The sequence below is a fragment of the Schistosoma haematobium genome, chromosome ZW, assembly GCF_000699445.3.
Source record: "Schistosoma haematobium chromosome ZW, whole genome shotgun sequence".
Taxonomy (NCBI): Eukaryota; Metazoa; Platyhelminthes; class Trematoda; order Strigeidida; family Schistosomatidae; genus Schistosoma; species Schistosoma haematobium.
In genome coordinates this window covers 26,179,412-26,198,181 of record NC_067195.1, presented here as the reverse complement: position 1 = coordinate 26,198,181, position 18,770 = coordinate 26,179,412, and the positions used below count along the sequence as shown (strand labels likewise).

The 18,770-nt window shown below is 37.9% G+C and overlaps 1 protein-coding gene across 3 annotated transcripts in view; it reads right to left on the bottom strand.

The window, feature by feature from the left end:
• Window positions 1–18,264, bottom strand: part of TUBGCP2_1 (Gamma-tubulin complex component 2) — a 31,719-nt gene extending 13,455 nt beyond the window's left edge. Inside the window, exons 1-11 of one of the 3 annotated variants that reach the window (XM_012945265.2) lie at window positions 17,978–18,264; window positions 17,861–17,942; window positions 17,739–17,830; window positions 17,559–17,703; window positions 13,795–14,094; window positions 12,216–12,299; window positions 11,995–12,076; window positions 4,664–4,741; window positions 4,083–4,234; window positions 1,950–2,108; window positions 217–288 (exon numbers count right to left, since the gene is read on the bottom strand). In XM_012945265.2, coding sequence (XP_012800719.2) covers window positions 217–288; window positions 1,950–2,108; window positions 4,083–4,234; window positions 4,664–4,741; window positions 11,995–12,076; window positions 12,216–12,299; window positions 13,795–14,094; window positions 17,559–17,703; window positions 17,739–17,830; window positions 17,861–17,942; window positions 17,978–18,045 — 1,314 coding nt within the window. In that variant the 5' untranslated portion in view covers window positions 18,046–18,264. Of the gene's footprint in view, window positions 1–216; window positions 289–1,949; window positions 4,235–4,663; window positions 4,742–11,994; window positions 12,077–12,215; window positions 12,300–13,794; window positions 14,095–17,558; window positions 17,704–17,738; window positions 17,943–17,977 lie in introns of all 3 variants that reach the window. The other 2 variants (XM_051210843.1, XM_051210844.1) reach the window with 2 other exon arrangements.
• Between the last annotated feature and the right edge of the window lie 506 nt (window positions 18,265–18,770).

The window sequence follows — 18,770 nt, the reverse complement described above, 5'->3', positions numbered from 1 at the left end:
TATGAGTTAGTGAGTCCAAAATGCGAAGAAAATATCCAATAAAATGTATTCTGAGTTCAAAGATGTTGGCAAAGTGTAAATGCTAAATCAACAATTATTCAAAACCTTAAGACATTATTTTTATGCTGGAAAAAAAGAGTAGAAACTTTTTTAAATATGATGCGCATAATATATTCGACATATTCTTGACAAAGGATTATTGACTGACTGACTAACCTCTTTATATGGGTCAGAAATTACACCCCGATATATCCATTTTTGAAGAATTTTAAAAAAAGGTACGGTAGCCTGATATAAAATAAATCACAGGAAAATAATTTAGGAAAGCTGGAGCACACAAGATGGAAAACATACAACAAAACGCGAAATAGGAATGATACATTTAATTGTAACAACGAATGCATTGATATATTAACCAGATAAAATTCGTAGTGCAGACGTAGCAAGAAACGTCCAGTAGTAAAGTTAAGTGCAATAAAATTGACGTGTGTTTTAATAAGAAAAGGATGTCGGAGATTTAATTCTATTACAAAAAAAGATCAATCTACAAACTGACTAACACCTTAATCGGTCAGTATTTAACTGGTTTAACTATATACCATCTGAAAATTGTGCACTTGAATTCACTTTTCTTATGAAGTGTATACATCTTGATGTTAATGATCTTTGATATTTTACGTATCATACTCTTATTGCTTTCGTGTATCATACATTTTTTTAGCTTATACATAGTAAAGGTCTTATGAAAAAATAAAACTAAAGTGCTTTTCCACTAACCGGCCGACTTTATTTAGTGGTCTGTCGAAATTGAAGGAAATTGACTTTATTATAACAAACAGTGATATTAAGAATCGGTATTAGTTGATAAAAGTATCCGTTTTGTATATTCGCGTTTCTTAACCATAGCTGGTGTACGCACCATAATCCTCAAACGAGTACAGGAAACTTGCAACTAATAAGTGTTTCGTTGATGGTTACGTGGAGTTTTAACATAGTTGTTGGGAAAACGTCACTAAGACATAAGAAAGATCCAGAAACAATACACTCATCGTTTAGATATTATAAACTGGTTACGTAAATTACGGATAATATACCTGAGATACTAAAACACTTCGAATTATCAAATAAATTGTTTTGGTTATCAGGATAATATTGCTCTCTAGAAAGTACGGTAGTAACCATTAACCTACTAAATAATTTGGTTGTCTTCAATTGCTTTATGCTCAAAATGACTATCTGACTAACCATAACATCCAACGGTGGTTGGTTGAGTTATTAAGTGGGCGGCACTTACGTATTCAAAGCACGGAAGAGTTGTAATAACAAATGAGATCCAATAGTGGTTTGAAGATTAGGCTGAGCGCATAAGTGATATTCTTACTTGATGTTATGGCCTAGATGCAACGGAAAGGAAGCCCTAGACATAGATTTTATGCTACGTGACACTCATCACCTAGGTGTATCTGCAACTTTGATGTAACTGATACTTCTCATAGTGTTTGAATATGCACTATCTAATTTTATTATCACAAGCGTTATTACGCAGCTATTCACATCGCAAATAATCACTTGGAGAACCGTAATATTTGGATTTATCAGGCATTAAGTATTAACCAATTTAATACTGTACACTCCGTTTCACAGATCATATTTTATTAACTGGGTCTCACAGACTAAACCTGTCCTCGGTTACTATTTAGTAACTAATTAGTGGATACTTAAACCGAACACATCAGTTTCCACTTATGTTCTAAAAGGGGAAATAATATGGTTTAATTCAGTTTCACCATAGTTAAACCCGAGTTATAGGTTTTTCGTATTAAACTAATGTTTCAGAATACGTTGGATTAATCGCTATAATGAAATTAATAAAAGTACTATAAAAGAAAACCTAGTGAAACAATATGTGTGTATCAACAATATCAAAATAAAGAAATTTTCAAACTTACAGAACACAGGAGATAAAGCATTAAATCATGTAATTGTTTAACACCATAAACAGACCTTAGAGAATCATACAATACTGATAACACTGCACCACCAGAACACTGTCCTGTGTTTATATTATAAACAAGGCGAGTCAACTGATTAAAAGCGGTAGCTGTTTCCTTCATAAATAAAAATAAAAATATTATTAAAAGTGAAGTTTAATTGAGTGGATAGTTTACATGGCATAGCTAGTTTTTACTTTAAGTAACCCGGATTTTTTGCATCTCAATATTCCAACATTTTTTAACTTTTCGTAAAAAGAAAGTCACAACACATTGGCAGATTGAAAAACCCATGCCACTCCTTGCAGATGTAACACATTTATTTTTAAAATCAACGACAAACCCAAATATATCTTGTGTTTAAGAGAGTAATAAACTCGTATGACTTGTTTCAAGATAAATTAATCTGTTAGTTTGTTGTTTGGGTAACAAACCATCCCTGCTACCTTCGAAAGCTATCCCATTTGATAAATTTAAATGGTGCAATGAGAAAGCGAAATTTATAAGACCAATATTATATATACCAGCGGAATATATTCCGAACAGCCTGATTACATATTTACTTAATAAGATATTCATATATGAAAAGCTAATATTAGACAAACTGGGAGATAAGAAAAGCAAAGATAGGGAAGAAATAATTCAAATCATAACTCCGACTAACAAATCAATAATATCAGGATAGGTTTACCAGAAGTATAAATTGTTTTCAAACATACAAAAAGGATTAGGACTTGAGTGTGATTAACGGTCCAACAAATCCAACCATTCTCACTAAATAACTTTTATACAATATTACAAAGGCTGAGTTATTAACAACCGAATGATCTGTGTCAATTGTTTTGGGTAATGGAAGAAGATAGGTGGTTTCCATCTGCTCTTACTGAGTCATTTTGAAACAATTATTGAACTGCACTTTCTTTTGTTGCGCAAATTCCAAATTATTTTAAGATGTTTAGTGCTTTAGAGCGCAATTGTGACACATATACTTACAAAGAGCATAAATAAGGCATGTGATTATGCGTTCTCCCTCTAATCTTACGTGAAATATTAGCTTTTATAGAACTCTGACGATTGTGAGAAACTCATGAGGCTGTTTCATAAAGAATGGATAGATTTTCGTTCGGATCCATCATCATAGTTGTATTCATTGAAGAATATTGTTGTATTTATGGTTGCGTGAGCTGGATAAAACTGTTCTCTGGAACCGTTTGTTAGGGGTGAATACGTAAGTTTATGAACATTATTAAAGTCCTTCACAAAAATACAGTAAGTAAAATAAGAGCATGTAATCAGTTCAACCATCCTTGACTCACGAAGAACACACTGACTGACAACACTGTGTAGTTACTCCTAGGGTCCAGTAACATGTCACTGGGCAAAAAGGGAATTGTCATTCAACATATATTTTGAAATATTGGGTCACACAACCTGAACATATTATGCATGTTATCCCGGTGACAACCATACAGGAGCAATGATAGTTGAGAGTGAGCTGCAAAAGTAGGGAGGTGGTCTGTTTATGAAGTGATACAACAAGATGAAAGGCATTAGTATTGAATTATCATGTGTTGGCTTGTCACAATACTCTGAGGTTGTCTTCGTTTTACATACAATGGTATGAAAAATAATGATACTAAAAGGTTGCCCATCGAAAAAATATGGATAAGAGGGGAGTTTTGATTGGTATTAACTCAACTAAAAACCAAACAGTTTAAACTGGGACTTCAATGATAGAAATCTATAATAAAAGGCGTATTTCGAATCTTATGTTTATTGAATTTTTAGTTGGTAAAGTAAATTCGATATGTTGACAACTTTGAAGAGAATATATATCTATGAAGTGTCTGCAAGAGATACAACAGGAACCAATCGTACCAGAAGTAGTAACTATCTCACAAACAGGCCTGTGTATGAACACCAACCTCATAATGAACCTTTAAGATTTTCACCACACTCCTAACTAGTCTATTTCCAAGCTTCGGATTCGAAATCATTACCTCTTAGGATTCTAGACTGATTTTCGTCTTCTTACGCTTTGTGTAAATGTCTTTTGAATGTCATTTAAATTTTAATCACAAAATCGCTTACTTGCAAAAAAAAGTGGAGTTTAACTATTCCCAATTGACCAATTTTATACTGGTATTCAAGTTGACATAACAGAATAAGATAATCCTTAAGTAAACCGCGCATTGCACCTGCTAGTGCCTGGTTGACCGTTCCATATTCGAATGTGGACTTCTCTTTGGCAAACAAAAACATATTTAAATAAGACTGATTATAAACTAAAAAATATGATTCTCAGAAATTTCCATACATTATCGACACAATAATTCGTAAACAAAAATAATGTGTAATAATATCCCAGTGCTATTATAAGTATTAGCTAAAGTTAGATTATATTGCTTGGAAGGCTATTTCTCGCCCATTGTTGAATAGTTTGGTTGCTTGCGAACCACTAACCAGGTACAGCTTTGTGTACCTGTCTTTTTACTTCACTTTTGTGCGAAAACCGGTTATATCAGATGGCTACCCAAATGAGAGGGATTAAAACTAAAAAATAATAGAGTGGGGTTGTCAGCAAGCAATTTAACAAGACCTGTGTTTAACATTGGCCAAGATTATGTGGAATGAAAAGATAAAACCAACAATGAAATGAAACAGAAACTTACCACCTATAAATCTAGCCACTGTTGAATAGTCCGAACAAACTGGGAGAATTTTATTTACAGTATCTGATAAAGCGGGAGCTAAAACGAAGGATTTAAAAGTAAATACATGAGGCGGCGGAAAGCCACAACTAATCGCTTGAATAAAAAAGGTACAATTACTATTATACAACTCAGATCCTTAGTCGAGTTCAAGTTAGTTTGAGCATGTAAACTGATGATTACAGGTATGGTCTTAAGATTGTGACCACAGAAAATTGATATGAAAATGAGTGTGATAGCCCTAGCTCAGCCATATACGTAATTTTCTTGTAATAAACATAGTTCTAGGCACTTCACTTATAATTTTTGGTGGTCGATTAAATGAAGTCTTTAGGGGTTAATTCATTAAAATACGTTAGCTCAGTTGTCCTCATGCAATTAAAATCGACAGTCTCATAAAGGGTAGTGAGTGTTTCACGACAAATATGAAATAAAACTACGAGATACAAAATGATTGAGTGAATTATCCGACTTTGTAGTCGCGAGAGCGATTCTGATAACTCAAGCGAATAAATCACGGCCATCAAACTATAATGTGGAGTATTTTTATGCAACGAATGTATCCTAGCTCAAGTACTAGCACACGACTGAACAGAAACCTACTATTGCTAGTAACAATAAATGACTATGAAATAACAGAAAGAATGGAATGCGACATGTATCAGTTGATATGGAACATAAAAGAGAAGAACCTTAAACTGGAAGCCAATGGAGCTGTAAAAGTGTCAATGACTAGTAAGAGTTACTAGGTATCCAGTTAAATATTAACTGTCCGTAAAACGTTATTATTGACTCATATTTATAACACGAAAATTTGGTAAAATAGGGCATTAAAATTTTATTACGTAAAGTGAAATGATAACTAATAAAAAATGGAAGAGAGTTAGGTCGTATAATTTGGTTAGAACAACAATCCAAGTCGTTTATTGAAAAGGTGAATCCTACATGAGAAGCCTAGTGAAAAACAAGAATAAAATCGCCACTGACTTTTACTTTGAGCTATGTCTGGCAACGTCTCAAACCAATGAGTTGCTGTAACTCTGACACAATTATCCATCTTGTCTATCATAAAGAATTAAATAGGCAACATTAGCCGGAATGCTAATTCTTTGGGGTAATCTAAATAGTTGCGAAATCAGAAGCATCAAACTCAGCGGGGCAGAGAGCGAACACGTACTGTCAGCTGTATTAAAATGTTGTTGGTGTAAAGTGTTTGATGAAGATAACTACCGTCTGTAAACTATTTTACCAGAATTAAGGGTGAATAAGAATAGGTTGTATGTGGAAATACCACATCGAACCTTTCCCCCACCAAGGTTGGGAGGCTCCGCTCCCCCTCTCAAAATGCTCTCACATGACCACGCGTATACAGCCACTGCCAGGGAAGACCTATTCACTGCCTTCTCGCGACAGGGGTGGTGTTTACGAAACTGAGAGGACAAAAGGTGAATGTCCGACACCTTAACCGAGTCAGTGGACACGAGGGATCCACTTGGGGGATTGGAAAATCCTGATTCCAAACCACGGGTGCACATAGGCTCCAGGGTCCTGAGGAAACGAAACGGCGTACGAACCTATTATTGGTCACCAATTACCATGGGACTGCACCGCCTAACGTTGTTCCACTGCCTTGTGGATGGGACCTCTAAGTCAAAGGCTCGAAAGGTGGCCCCCTAAGAAAACCACCTGCCTCAGTTTGGGCGCCCTGGCAGTATTCCAGTCCTCATACAAATCAGATGACGAAGTGTGGTGCATCTATATTTGGTGCCTCGTTATATCAACGTTTGTGTTTAAATAAAAAGTCTCTTGTCCCATGGACATTAGGAACCAGATGAAAACACGGAGTTCATACCACAAAAAACATATCACAAATAAGTCGTGCGACTGAACTCCATGGTTACGCTGCCAGATCGACAAAACCACCATTACTAATCCATTTTAAGGCTTGGAAAAAGAATATTCTTTGGTGTAAATAAACGAGAAGTTTTATCCTCTCATAAACCACAATTCAACCCAAATTTACCTTATTTTTAGTCAAACCCCTTCTCCTTTTAGTGCCTGACTTATTCCAATTACCGACCATTCCTCTGTTTTCATTCTATGCGCAACAAGCACTAACAATTCAAGCTTAAAAAATGTTACCTGTAGTCCCTTGAAACCGGACTCCAAACTTTATTAGTAGCCTTCGGTGTTTGAACCTTTTCATGCCAGACATACTATACTAGTCTGTACGTCTAAATTTTGCACTATTAACATACTGTACCCCCAAAACCCGAACACACAAGCCAAGCATGGTGATTCATTCGATCCCACTGACAATATGAAGGTCCAGGATGGTTTATCCTTTGGGTAATTGAAAAATTGACGTCAACTTTTGTGGTTTTGGTGAAGTACGGATGATATTAATTTTAAAGATAGGACAGGCACTCCTGAACTGAATTTCTGTTGACGGATGAGCTTGCAAAATTATATGTGCTTTATTGGGTGCAGTAAAATTGCAACAAGATTCAAAGCTTAGTTAGATTATGGGAATATTAAAGGTGTTTCTAAGTACCTAAGCACTTAATCGGCTGAGCATAGGCAAGTGGTTTGCAAGGGCCGGTCATATGTCTCAAAGCCACCGGTAAGTTAGAAGTATGAACGAAGCATCCGACGGGAATAGGTACTATTTATTTAGCCAAAGTCACTGCTTCCATATCAGTGACACACATATACTTATGAACTATATGCAGATTATTTGATTTTGTATTAACACTCCCTAATCAATTTCAGTCTTTTCCCTTGAATAGAAATTTATGTGAGCGTTTGGACAATGTGTGTATACTATGATTGCATCGGAGTCACAGATTACAACAGTCTACAGCAACGTTACACTTGGTGCTATAAAAACAGTAATGATTACTTTCAGAACCTAACCAAAACAGTTAGAAAAGATTAATCGATTTCACAAGTTTCTACTAAATTAGAAATCCATTCCATTGGGAAGAAATAGACAGAATAGAAGTTTACGCAATTATTATGAACAATAGTGAGCAAAGAACGCAAACGAGATAAGCAAAAATCAAGTGGAACGACCAGAAGAACATCAGGATAGCATCAAACGTTACAGTGATGAACACAAACAATGATAGAGTTTACTACACGTATATTGATTCTATTTACCATATCACCAGCGCTCACATAGCTATGAAGGTTAATAATTTGAATAGGATCAAAGAGAGATGTCTATAATCACGTGTCTTATTTATGTTCTTTCCAAGTATAGGTGTCACAATTGCTTCATTTTAGGATGATGGATGTCTACTGAACCTTGTTAAACAATCAAGACAGTTCTCTCATCATAATTTCATCACTATCCATGAGAAAAGTAGGGTCGTTTGGACCTAATGATTTGTGATGTTTCAGAGGTTGAAGGTTCATCTAAAACTCGACTTTCTTGGGTGAATCAGTAGTATTTGACCAAAGAGTACATGACACATTTATCAAAGTTGTTGCGGTAATTGGGTAGATAGGTAAATTATCCTTTCGAGCGCTCTGCTTAGCAATTCAAACGCTCTGAAGATTACTGACTGACGCATCATCATGGGGTCTGGCAAATTTACTCAATCTTTTTTATACTTTCCACTGAGTTGAAATCTAATTTTCCATTTGACACTTGGATCTAATAGTTGATAGAATAAATTCCCTTAAATCAATACGTCTTGGAAAAATTTGCTAAAAAAGAGAAATGAGTTTGAGGCACACAAGAGGACGACCAGAATCAAAACAGCAATCTAAAAAGAACCCATATCCGTACATATTTTGATCATAATAACTACTCGCAACATTATTAATTTGAATACAGGCTTGTGTTGCAGGAGGAGGTTGGTAGCAGATTTTATATATTACTTATGCTGCTACCCCTCATAGAGGAGTATAGGCCGCTCACATGCACTCTCCATCCAACCCTGTCCTGGGCAATCCTTTCCAGTTCTTTCTAGTTGTTATTCATCCTTTTCATATCTGCTTCTATTTCCCGACGTAATGTGTTCTTTGGCCTTCCTCTTTTCTGCCTCCCATCAGGATTCCAAGTTAGGGCTTGCCTCGCATTGCAGTTTGGTGATTTCCATAATGTATGTCCTATCCACTTCCAACGTCTTTTCCTAATTTCCTCTTCAGCCGGAGGCTAGTTCGTCCTCGCCAACAGAAGACGGTTGCTGATGGTATCCGACCAATGGATGTTAAGTATCTTGCGCAGACAACTATTTATAATTACTTGTACCATCTTGATGATGGTTGTAGTAGTTCTCTACGTTTCAGCTCCGTACAGTAGGACTGTCTTGACGTTCGTATTAAAGATTCTGACTTTGGTATTGGTTGACGGTTGTTTTGAGTTCCATATGTTCTTCAGTTGTAGGAATGTGGACCTTGTTTTGCCAATCCTCGCCTTTACTTCTGCATCAGATCCTTCTCGTCCTTGAAAGATTCCACATCTTCCATAGCTCCTCCATCAAGTGTGATTGGGTTGGTGCTCTTCGTATTGTATTTGAAGATCCTGCTTTTTCTTTTGTGTATGTTGAGGCCTACTAATGTAGAGGCTGCTGCTACACTAGTTGTCTTTATCTGCATTTGTTCGTGTGTATGGGATAGGAGGGCTAGGTCATCAGCGAAGTCCGAATCGTCTAATTGATTCTGAGCTGTCCATTGTATTCCGTGCTTCCCCTCAGATGTCGGGGTCTTCATAATTCAGTCAACCACTATAAGGAAAAGAGAGGGCGAGAGTAATCAGCCTTGTCTGACTCCGGTCCTTACTTGGAATGCATCTGTCAGCTGTCATCCATGAACCAATTTGCACTGTAGTCCGTCGTATGAGTGCCGGATAGTGTTAACAATTTTCTCGAACTCCATAGTGTCGAATAATTTTCCATAATATTCTCCTGCCCACGCTGTCAAAAGCTTTATCATACTCCTCCTCCCAAATCTCCTTGAATAGAAGGTAAAACATGGTTGTAGTTACTTCAATGTCTGACTTCAGTGCTGCAGCTGGTATATCGTCAGGTCCTGCTGCTTTCCCACTCCTGATTTGTCTGATGGACATCCTGATTTCTTCGATCGTTGATGGAGTAACATCAATAGGAATATCTGTATATGTTGCTTCAATGACCGGTGGATTCAATGGAGCTGGTCTATTCAACAGTTCCTCGAGGTATTTTACCCATCTGTTCCTCTGTTCTCGAGTCTCCATGATTAGCTTGCCCTCTTGCCCCCGACCGATCTCTCTGGTTTTCTATATTTCGTTGCGTCACATTTCCTTTTCTTGTAGCTCTTTCTGCTGTAGTTGCTAGTTCCTCCACGTATTTCTGCTTGTCGGCTTTACTGCTCTTTTTCATGTGCTTGTTTGCTTCTGTGTACTCAGCCTTTGCCTTGAATATCTCTGCTCGTGTTCGGCTGTTGTTAGTTGCTGTCTTCTGTTGAAAACTTTTCCTGGTACTGATAGTGATGTGATACCTCTGAAGTTCTTACATTTGCTCGGATCTCCTTTCTTTGGTACTGATGAGATGTGCTTCTTTCCACTTCGTCGGCACGTAGCTTTATGCATACGTTTGTGGTGACTATGGTGCCAACTATAACTACTTTGTTGAATGCATGTAAATTTGCAATTCTGTCACCATTCTAGTTTCTCTCTCCCAGTTCATGTCGTCTCATGATATCTTCATATCCGGTGTTGTCCATCCCGACTTTGGTGTTTCTTTCTCCCATCAGGATGGTCAGTTTATTTCCTGAATACTTCGCTGTGATTGATTGCAGCCTCTCATAGAACTGATCTTTATTGTCGTCGTTGCTATCATTGGTGGGTGCATAAGATCGGATAACATTCATTGTGATCCCCTCATTCTTTGTTTTGCATGATGCTTTGATGATTCTGGATCCGTGAGATTCCCATCCTACAAGTGCATTTCGTGCTTCTTTGGACAGCATTAGAGCAATTCCCTGAGTGTGTGGAGCAATTTCCTCTTCGTGACCGGAGTACAGCAGCATCTCTCCCGTATCTAGCCTTTGCTGTGCAGCTTGAGTTCAGTGGGTTTCGCTGATTCCAAGTACTGCCAATTTGTATCTCCTTATTTCCGTTGTTATTTGACTAGTCCTCACGACCTCTCACATTGTCCGGACGTTCCATGTACCTATGAAAATTGTTGCTCTGGTTGTTAAAAGGGGCATCGGCCTCGTGATTTCAGAAGAATCTCGGCTTTCATCCTGAGGCGCCATAATTATTCCTTCAACTCCCAGGGTAGAGTTTGAATGGTTTGATTTGTTTAATCTGGTTGTTTTTTAGCAAGATTTTTTTCTGCCCTCCTCTTTTACTTGAGCTTGGGACCAGCAGTAACTTTAGAAGTGATACAGTCGAAGTTGTATATATATATAAAGTTGGTGCTTTCCAAAAATAAACTTTCTAAAACCTAAACAAAAGGGTCTATACTAACCGACCGTAGTCTAAAGTTCCCAAGAAAATCCATATTCGGCACAACCTATGCAACCCATACGAAGATATAGCCAATATTTAGCAGAAACTAGAAAATTGAATTATTCTGTGGCAAACAAGATCTAAACTCTTTCTTGATAGAAAGTAGCGACTTGATATATTACTTGAAGTGTTTTTTGACAATGAAGTATCCAGTTATTTTAAACTTCTCCATAGACTTGGATGGATGCCCTATGTTCTGGAAAGGTTGGCAGTAGAAATTCCTTGACCTTCTGAACAATGTCATGGAGTTTTGAATGAGTTTCTGTGTATACTAATTACAAATTCCTTCGGACTCTGAAATGACCATGCACAATGATGATGCGCACCAGATTCATTTTTCAGTCTGAAGAAGTTACTTCACTTGATAAAGTGATAGATCCTAACACAATGTACTCCTAGAAGGAGTAATAGGCAGACCAAATATTTTTAGAGACAGCTCACCCACACTATTTAGAAACACAGGAAGTAATTTTACGAGTACGAGGTCAAATTATTAACCATCAGCGAACATCTTACTTGACTTTCAAAAGGACTTTTGTAAGATTTACAAGCCGTAAACACTCACACGAACTTTTGTCCATACAACAGAAACGTAATAACTTAGACATTTAAATATAGTTAAACATGGTACACCCAGATATTAGGTAAGTGTTCTACTGACTAGAGAGCTGAGCATTAGTCACATTAGCGATGAAAAATACTATGATAAAATCTTTCTAATAGAATTAGTGAATATCACTAACTACAGATATCTTCACGGAATGAACATATGAACGTAAAACAGACGTACTCATTTTTTCATCTACTTTAAAACATCGGACTGCGTAACGATTCGATAAAGGCAGAGGTTTGATGTAAACTCCTTGGTTACCCTGAAATGTTTAAGAAAATTTAAGAGTAATTCTTAATTTAATTGCGACAAAAAAAATAAATAAAAGAGCAGTATAATTTGGAATGAATAGACCTATTATTTGTGTTTATATAAAACAAATAGATTAAAATGAAATTTACTTGCAAACACTGTAGTAGATCGCTAACAACAGCGTATTCCTGGACAGCATTTGAAAGAGATTCGATGGGGAGTTGCTGGAAAGACTTAAGGGAAAAGCAAACGAGTAAAATTTACAAGTTAATGAATAGTGATTTCTGCATATACAAATAAAAAATCTCAAATAAGCTAAGTAAGTGAATCCAGACCTTGAGTACATACCCTATCAGATAAATGCGTCACACAACTACAGGAAGTTTATACTATCAACATTATTCGCGAAATTATATACTTTAAACGAACTACACCAAGCACTACAACTTATAAGGAAGGAAATCAATATCGATTTAAGGTGAGTGGAAGGTCAACTTTCAACACATTACTTTATGAACTTCTAATGTAGTTTTACTGTGTTAAGTAACAATTACTCAGTTTATAAATACTGATCATTGTAATCAATGTATAACGGAATAACATGTATTTTTAATTATACTAGGGTTATCATCAATAAAGCTTCAGTTAAGAATTCAGACTTTTTACCTCAGACAAAGGGGGATGGAGAAAAACGATGGAAGTAGTCTCGTTCATTATTGAAGTCAGAGTTACGAAATCTTACCTTAGTGCACGAACATATCACAAACAACCCGAAATTAGCTATGTAACTGATAACACATCAATGAAGTTAACCCTTCACTCAACTGTCATACATTCTTTATTAATGAACTTTTCAGCCGAAATCTAATGCCCACAACAACCGAAAATCGCCAGGGAGGGTTTTTAAACATAAATTTATTTAACTGGATTCAGTCGGTTACATTAAAGGCCTTGTACGAAACATTAGTTCAATCTCTTATGGATTCAAAAAAGCAATATGAAGGGAACAAATAATGAAAAAGAACGTTATAATAAAATTAACTAATTAGACACCACGAATGACGAATGGACTTTAGCAAATAAGGGCGGTTTTCAGTCGTTTATATCAACAAAAACAGAACCAACTTCGTTAGTTTGTAACAGATTGTACCTGAAGTAGATTAGATATGAACACGTAGCACAAAAAGATGTGTACAAATATTGAAGTATGTATACAGAAGCTAAATGATCCTTAAATAATGGGCAGTAAATTTTACAGTACTTTTAAACCATCGATTTATAGAAATGTCAAGTTGGATAGTCAGCTAATCATTCTTGTTAAATTAATAGCTCAACTTTGAATTAGTTACGACTGTTCAAATAATCTGATCATCATCGAGCCAGAATACAATAAGAAGCAATATTTAGGACGTCAAAGTAATAAGGTAACGACATGTCACTTTATTTGGTCTTCATTTATTCACGGTTGCAAATCGCTGACGTATACAAGTAAAAGCATTCTGTGAGCCGACTGCCTGAAAATCCAATGATTTTTGAAAGATTGATTAAAACAAGATACAGGCATGGTGACACATCTGTCCATCTATTACCAATACTAAAAAATATAGTGCATTTGCTTTAACGCTAGACTAAATTTGACGACTCCGACTTTTAGGGGGAGCACTAAATAAATTTCATCATAAACACGAGAACTAACACATGGAAAACCCTTAACACACTAAGACTCACTTCTGAATTAAGTGAAATCGACAGGAAGTCATCCCAAAGTGTCCCGCGTGAGTATATCCACTCTGGTTGCAGAGGAAATGTTGGAGGTTGGACTGTGTTGCTAGAAGCCAACTTTTTAGATGTATTCTTGGAAGCCTGAACAAATGAACTGGAATGTGCGCCAAGACCACATGCTGAAAACAAAGATAATTCATCTGACGCACCAAACAAGGGTCTCAGACTATCATTCCTGACTGGTTGCTCTGAACTTGATCCTTGTGTACAAGACTCGTCATTCACATGTTGAAGATGTGCTATATCCTGAAAGACATTCATCATACTTGAAAAACACGTTTTAACGTGTACAAAAAAAACACATCGTACAAAAAATACGAGTGGTGAGAGGATCTAAGGAACTTTGGAAGGTAGCATAGTTAAGAAATTCTTGACATTGTACGAACCTCATCCAACTACAACTGGACTACTGCTAGTAACTCACGAGTATCTTCTACTCTTAATGATCACGTTTCGTAGCCGTAAAGTAAAACAACGAACTGCTGCGCAGTATACTCGTCCTTCCATTGATAGAAGAATATCTCGCCTTCATCATATGTAACGTAAGTTCGCAAAAGCCAAACGAGCTTTCTGAATCCGTGATGAGACTTCGTCAGACACCAACCCATTAGAACCAGTCAGACTTCCAAGAAAAGTGAAGTTGTCGACGCGTTCGACTACTTCACTCCCTATCATCAGTCCAGGTGTTGATGCACGTCAGTACTGAGTCTGACGAATAGTGAACATGGTCGATACAACCACGACCAGTCCTGAAACCAGCCTGATTTTCTCGTGTTTGCAATTCACAAGTAATTGCTAAGCGCCCGATAATTATTGAGGCTAGTATTTTAAATACTATATTAGTTAAACTAGTCTCTCTATAGTTATCACAGGATGATTTTAACCCTCTCTTATATATTGGGACAATCAGTGATTGTGACCAGTCAGATGGGATTACGTCTAACTCCCATACTTTAGCTAAACTATTAGTCAACCTAATCGCTACAATTGGACCGGTATTCTTAAAGACCTCTGGAGCCAATGCATCTGAACCAGACGCTCTTCCTCGTTCAGATTGGCTATAGCTTTTTGAACTTCAACTAGAGTCGAGAGACCTAGTTCAGTGTTCTATTCAGGCTGTTTTGGAATGGTGAACAACTGTAGAGTAGCTGAAGGTCAGCTGAACTGCACCTTAGTGTTTCGCCCATCGTTCTAAACGTCTGAGCTGAGAGCAGATAAGTATCGTCTTTTTCTGAGATCGTCTCACTTACAAATGACTTCTTAATTCCAGTTTCTTTCATTAGTCTGAAAAGCTGTTTTGGGTTACCTACAGCCGATGCCTTTTCTATTTCTTCTGCTTTCGTTGCCCGGTCACTGCTGACGATCGTTCTGTAGACTTTTGGTTAACCTAGATCTGATTTGATTTTGCTCGTCATCATGTTCGGAGCATCATGAGAAAAGTTTACGAGAGTCTATCGGTGTGACAGATGTCGCATAAATCATATGGATTTTCGTCACCACTTGGTTAAAATCAACAATAGACGTCGCTGCTGTTTCCACAACTAATCCAATATATTCGCAAGCAACATCTGGGTCAGCTTCGCTTTTCGAAATGCGTAAGTAGTTCACGGAATTGATCTTTGGTTTTCTCATTGTTAATTTCGACTGTAGCACTTCTAAAGTTACTGCTGGTCCCAAGCTCAAGTAAAAGAGGAGGGCAGAAAAAAATCTTGCTAAAAAACAACCAGATTAAACAAATCAAACCATTCAAACTCTACCCTGGGAGTTGAAGGAATAATTATGGCGCCTCAGGATGAAAGCCGAGATTCTTCTGAAATCACGAGGCCGATGCCCCTTTTAACAACCAGAGCAACAATTTTCATAGGTACATGGAACGTCCGGACAATGTGAGAGGTCGTGAGGACTAGTCAAATAACAACGGAAATAAGGAGATACAAATTGGCAGTACTTGGAATCAGCGAAACCCACTGAACTCAAGCTGCACAGCAAAGGCTAGATACGGGAGAGATGCTGCTGTACTCCGGTCACGAAGAGGAAATTGCTCCACACACTCAGGGAATTGCTCTAATGCTGTCCAAAGAAGCACGAAATGCACTTGTAGGATGGGAATCTCACGGATCCAGAATCATCAAAGCATCATGCAAAACAAAGAATGAGGGGATCACAATGAATGTTATCCGATCTTATGCACCCACCAATGATAGCAACGACGACAATAAAGATCAGTTCTATGAGAGGCTGCAATCAATCACAGCGAAGTATTCAGGAAATAAACTGACCATCCTGATGGGAGTGCTTGTTTAGCCATCTTGATGTTATGCCTACACTCGTCAGTCCACGAGAACTTGCCATCAGGTCACCAGATACACAGAGGGTATATCTCGTCGGCTTTCCGTTTTTGCGAGGTGAAGGCAAATGAATGAGAACACTAGGATCTTGGATGCGTGTACATCAATCGTACAAGATTCTAGTGTCTTAGCTAAGGAGTTCTGCTGACCGATTTGACATACGGTGCGGACGTCGAAAGCTGCAATGTATAGTTTGCAGCAAGCTTTCAGTAGACTTGAGACAGGACTTCGCGCACTAGAATCGTTCACCATGATGACAGTTAAGGAGGAAGTGTGGGGTTGGAAGTTAAGGTAGGATGATTAAAGGGAATTGAAGAGGGAAATTGATTATGAATACAGTGGGCTTGAGTGCTGTTAGAGGTATGAGGGTGGTTATCACTTCCCGGTTGCCCACACCGTGGAAGGGTTGTTCTGGATATACCTGAAGAGGAAATTGGATTAGAGGTGGTCTTAGTGACCTGGGAGCGTGACCGCAGTGCCCAAGGGACAACTACTTAAGGTCGGTCACACACGACCTTTTTATGGGTAATTTTTGTGTTGGCTCCGTACTTGTTGAGACCTTACGGCCGGAGACGGATATCCGTGTTACAAAGCGAGGTGTGCATAACCCCACATTTCTTTGTAGGAAGAAAGCATCGCTGTCATGTTGGTTCTGAGGCAAACACCTTATTTCCATCACAGTACTGTGAAGTCACCATTACAACTTCGCCTTCGGACCTTGGGTTTGCCGCTTTTAGTTTTACGGCTCTTCAACCAATCTGCCTGGTATGGTAGAACCTTAAAGAACGGTTGTTCCAGCCAGTATAGCCCGAACGGCTCATCACGAGAGGCAAGCCCGACTACTACAAGGTAGCAGCAACGGTCAGGACCTTTACACTTGACTACAGCTCCTTTCAACGCACTCAAAGGTTGGATTAACTGGGAGGAATCTCATAGGCGGGGGTGACGTAGTATTTCCATTTAACGGTCATTCCCAAACTAAAGTTCATTCGTTACAAGTAGGTCATATAACTAAGCTACAATACAGAAAATAAACGGATACCTGTCATTATCATAGTCTACTGGGTTGACAAAAAACATTTTGGGGAAGCGTAACAATAACTGATGTAAAGACCAATAAAACGCACAAACTTTACTAAAGGGTAAATTAAAGACGGTCGAAAGATTACGAGTCGACATTAACAGAAGGATACCTGGGATGACATAAAAACTACAACCCAAAATAGATTTTCAGTAGCACACAAATAATTGATAATTCTAGTTAAGCGCTCCACTTTTTTCCATCAAAAAACTTAAAATATAAAGCACAATGTCATTAGTGAGAAAGAATTGAACAAAATAAGTTGTATGATGTGAGCTTACCTTCCCACAAACGGGAATAGTAGAGACTTTGCTTTGGCCATTAAGAGGCTTAGTAGACAAAGGAAGATACTCTAAACTTCTGAGTATAGCGTCGTCCGACTTCAGCTTTGATAAGAGATAAACAACAGCGGAAAGTTCCCTAATGCTAAAATTCCCAGTAATTTTAAGGACTGTGCTAACTTTCTAGGTTTCAACTCTTCATACCGCCGTAAAAATGCATCGTATTGTGGGTTATCGCTGCAAAGTCTGGTAACTAAATCATGAATGTTGTACTACTTTATTAAACTTGGCAGTTTTTTTACCTGAGTGTCAGCCGAACTATCAATGCTCTTTTCTAGACTGTCTGCAAACGCATACACATTTGGATCATACATCAAATCAACACTGTTGGGAGTGAGTAGCATATAGGAGTGACAAACCCAAACATTTTGGACAAAGCGTGGACATGATGTCTAATGGAATTTTTAGTAATTTCAGGACCCGCCATAACCACACTTTCGACTTGGCGCAAAGTCCCAAATTCAAAGTTTCAGAACGCAGCAACTGGTGCAGAAGATACTACTTGATTTGGATGGAATTGAACTGTGAAAATGATTTATAAAAGGCTTTCCGTTAAGCAAAGTTCAAGATAAACGGCGTTCACAATATCAGTGTTGTAGGGTCAGTGAAATGTCACTGAGCCCTAGCCAAATCATCCGGCAGTTGGATCACTGAACGTCGTACAGACCATCGCTCCCTGCCAAGGTCATGTACAACCAACGCACATTAGTTAATCGTATGCGATGGACTGGCCCATGTGGCAGTGGTCTTACTTTCGCTTGTATCTACTTTAACTAATATATCTCTGTAATAACCTCTGTGTTGTACAGTCTTCAAAGCATCTATGGTACCTTGATACGTCAATGGGGGTAGTCCACGTAAGGTGCTGACCACGAGGTGTGACTTCGACGTTAGTTGGTTCGTCACACCATTCACGTCTAACTCGAGTAGGCCTCCAATCATTTCGACATAGATCATCTACGTTGGTGATCTACAGTGTGTAATCTGCTACTAAAACTGTCCCGACAGAAGATTCTTTGAAAGCACGCATCACCAAGTTAGTAAGACTCTGTAAGTTTTTAATCGTTTATATGTGCCTCAGTAGGATCATAAGGTTAGTAAATCCAGTTCTCGCCCTTCAGCTATGCCTGTAGCTCTTCTAGAGTTACTGCC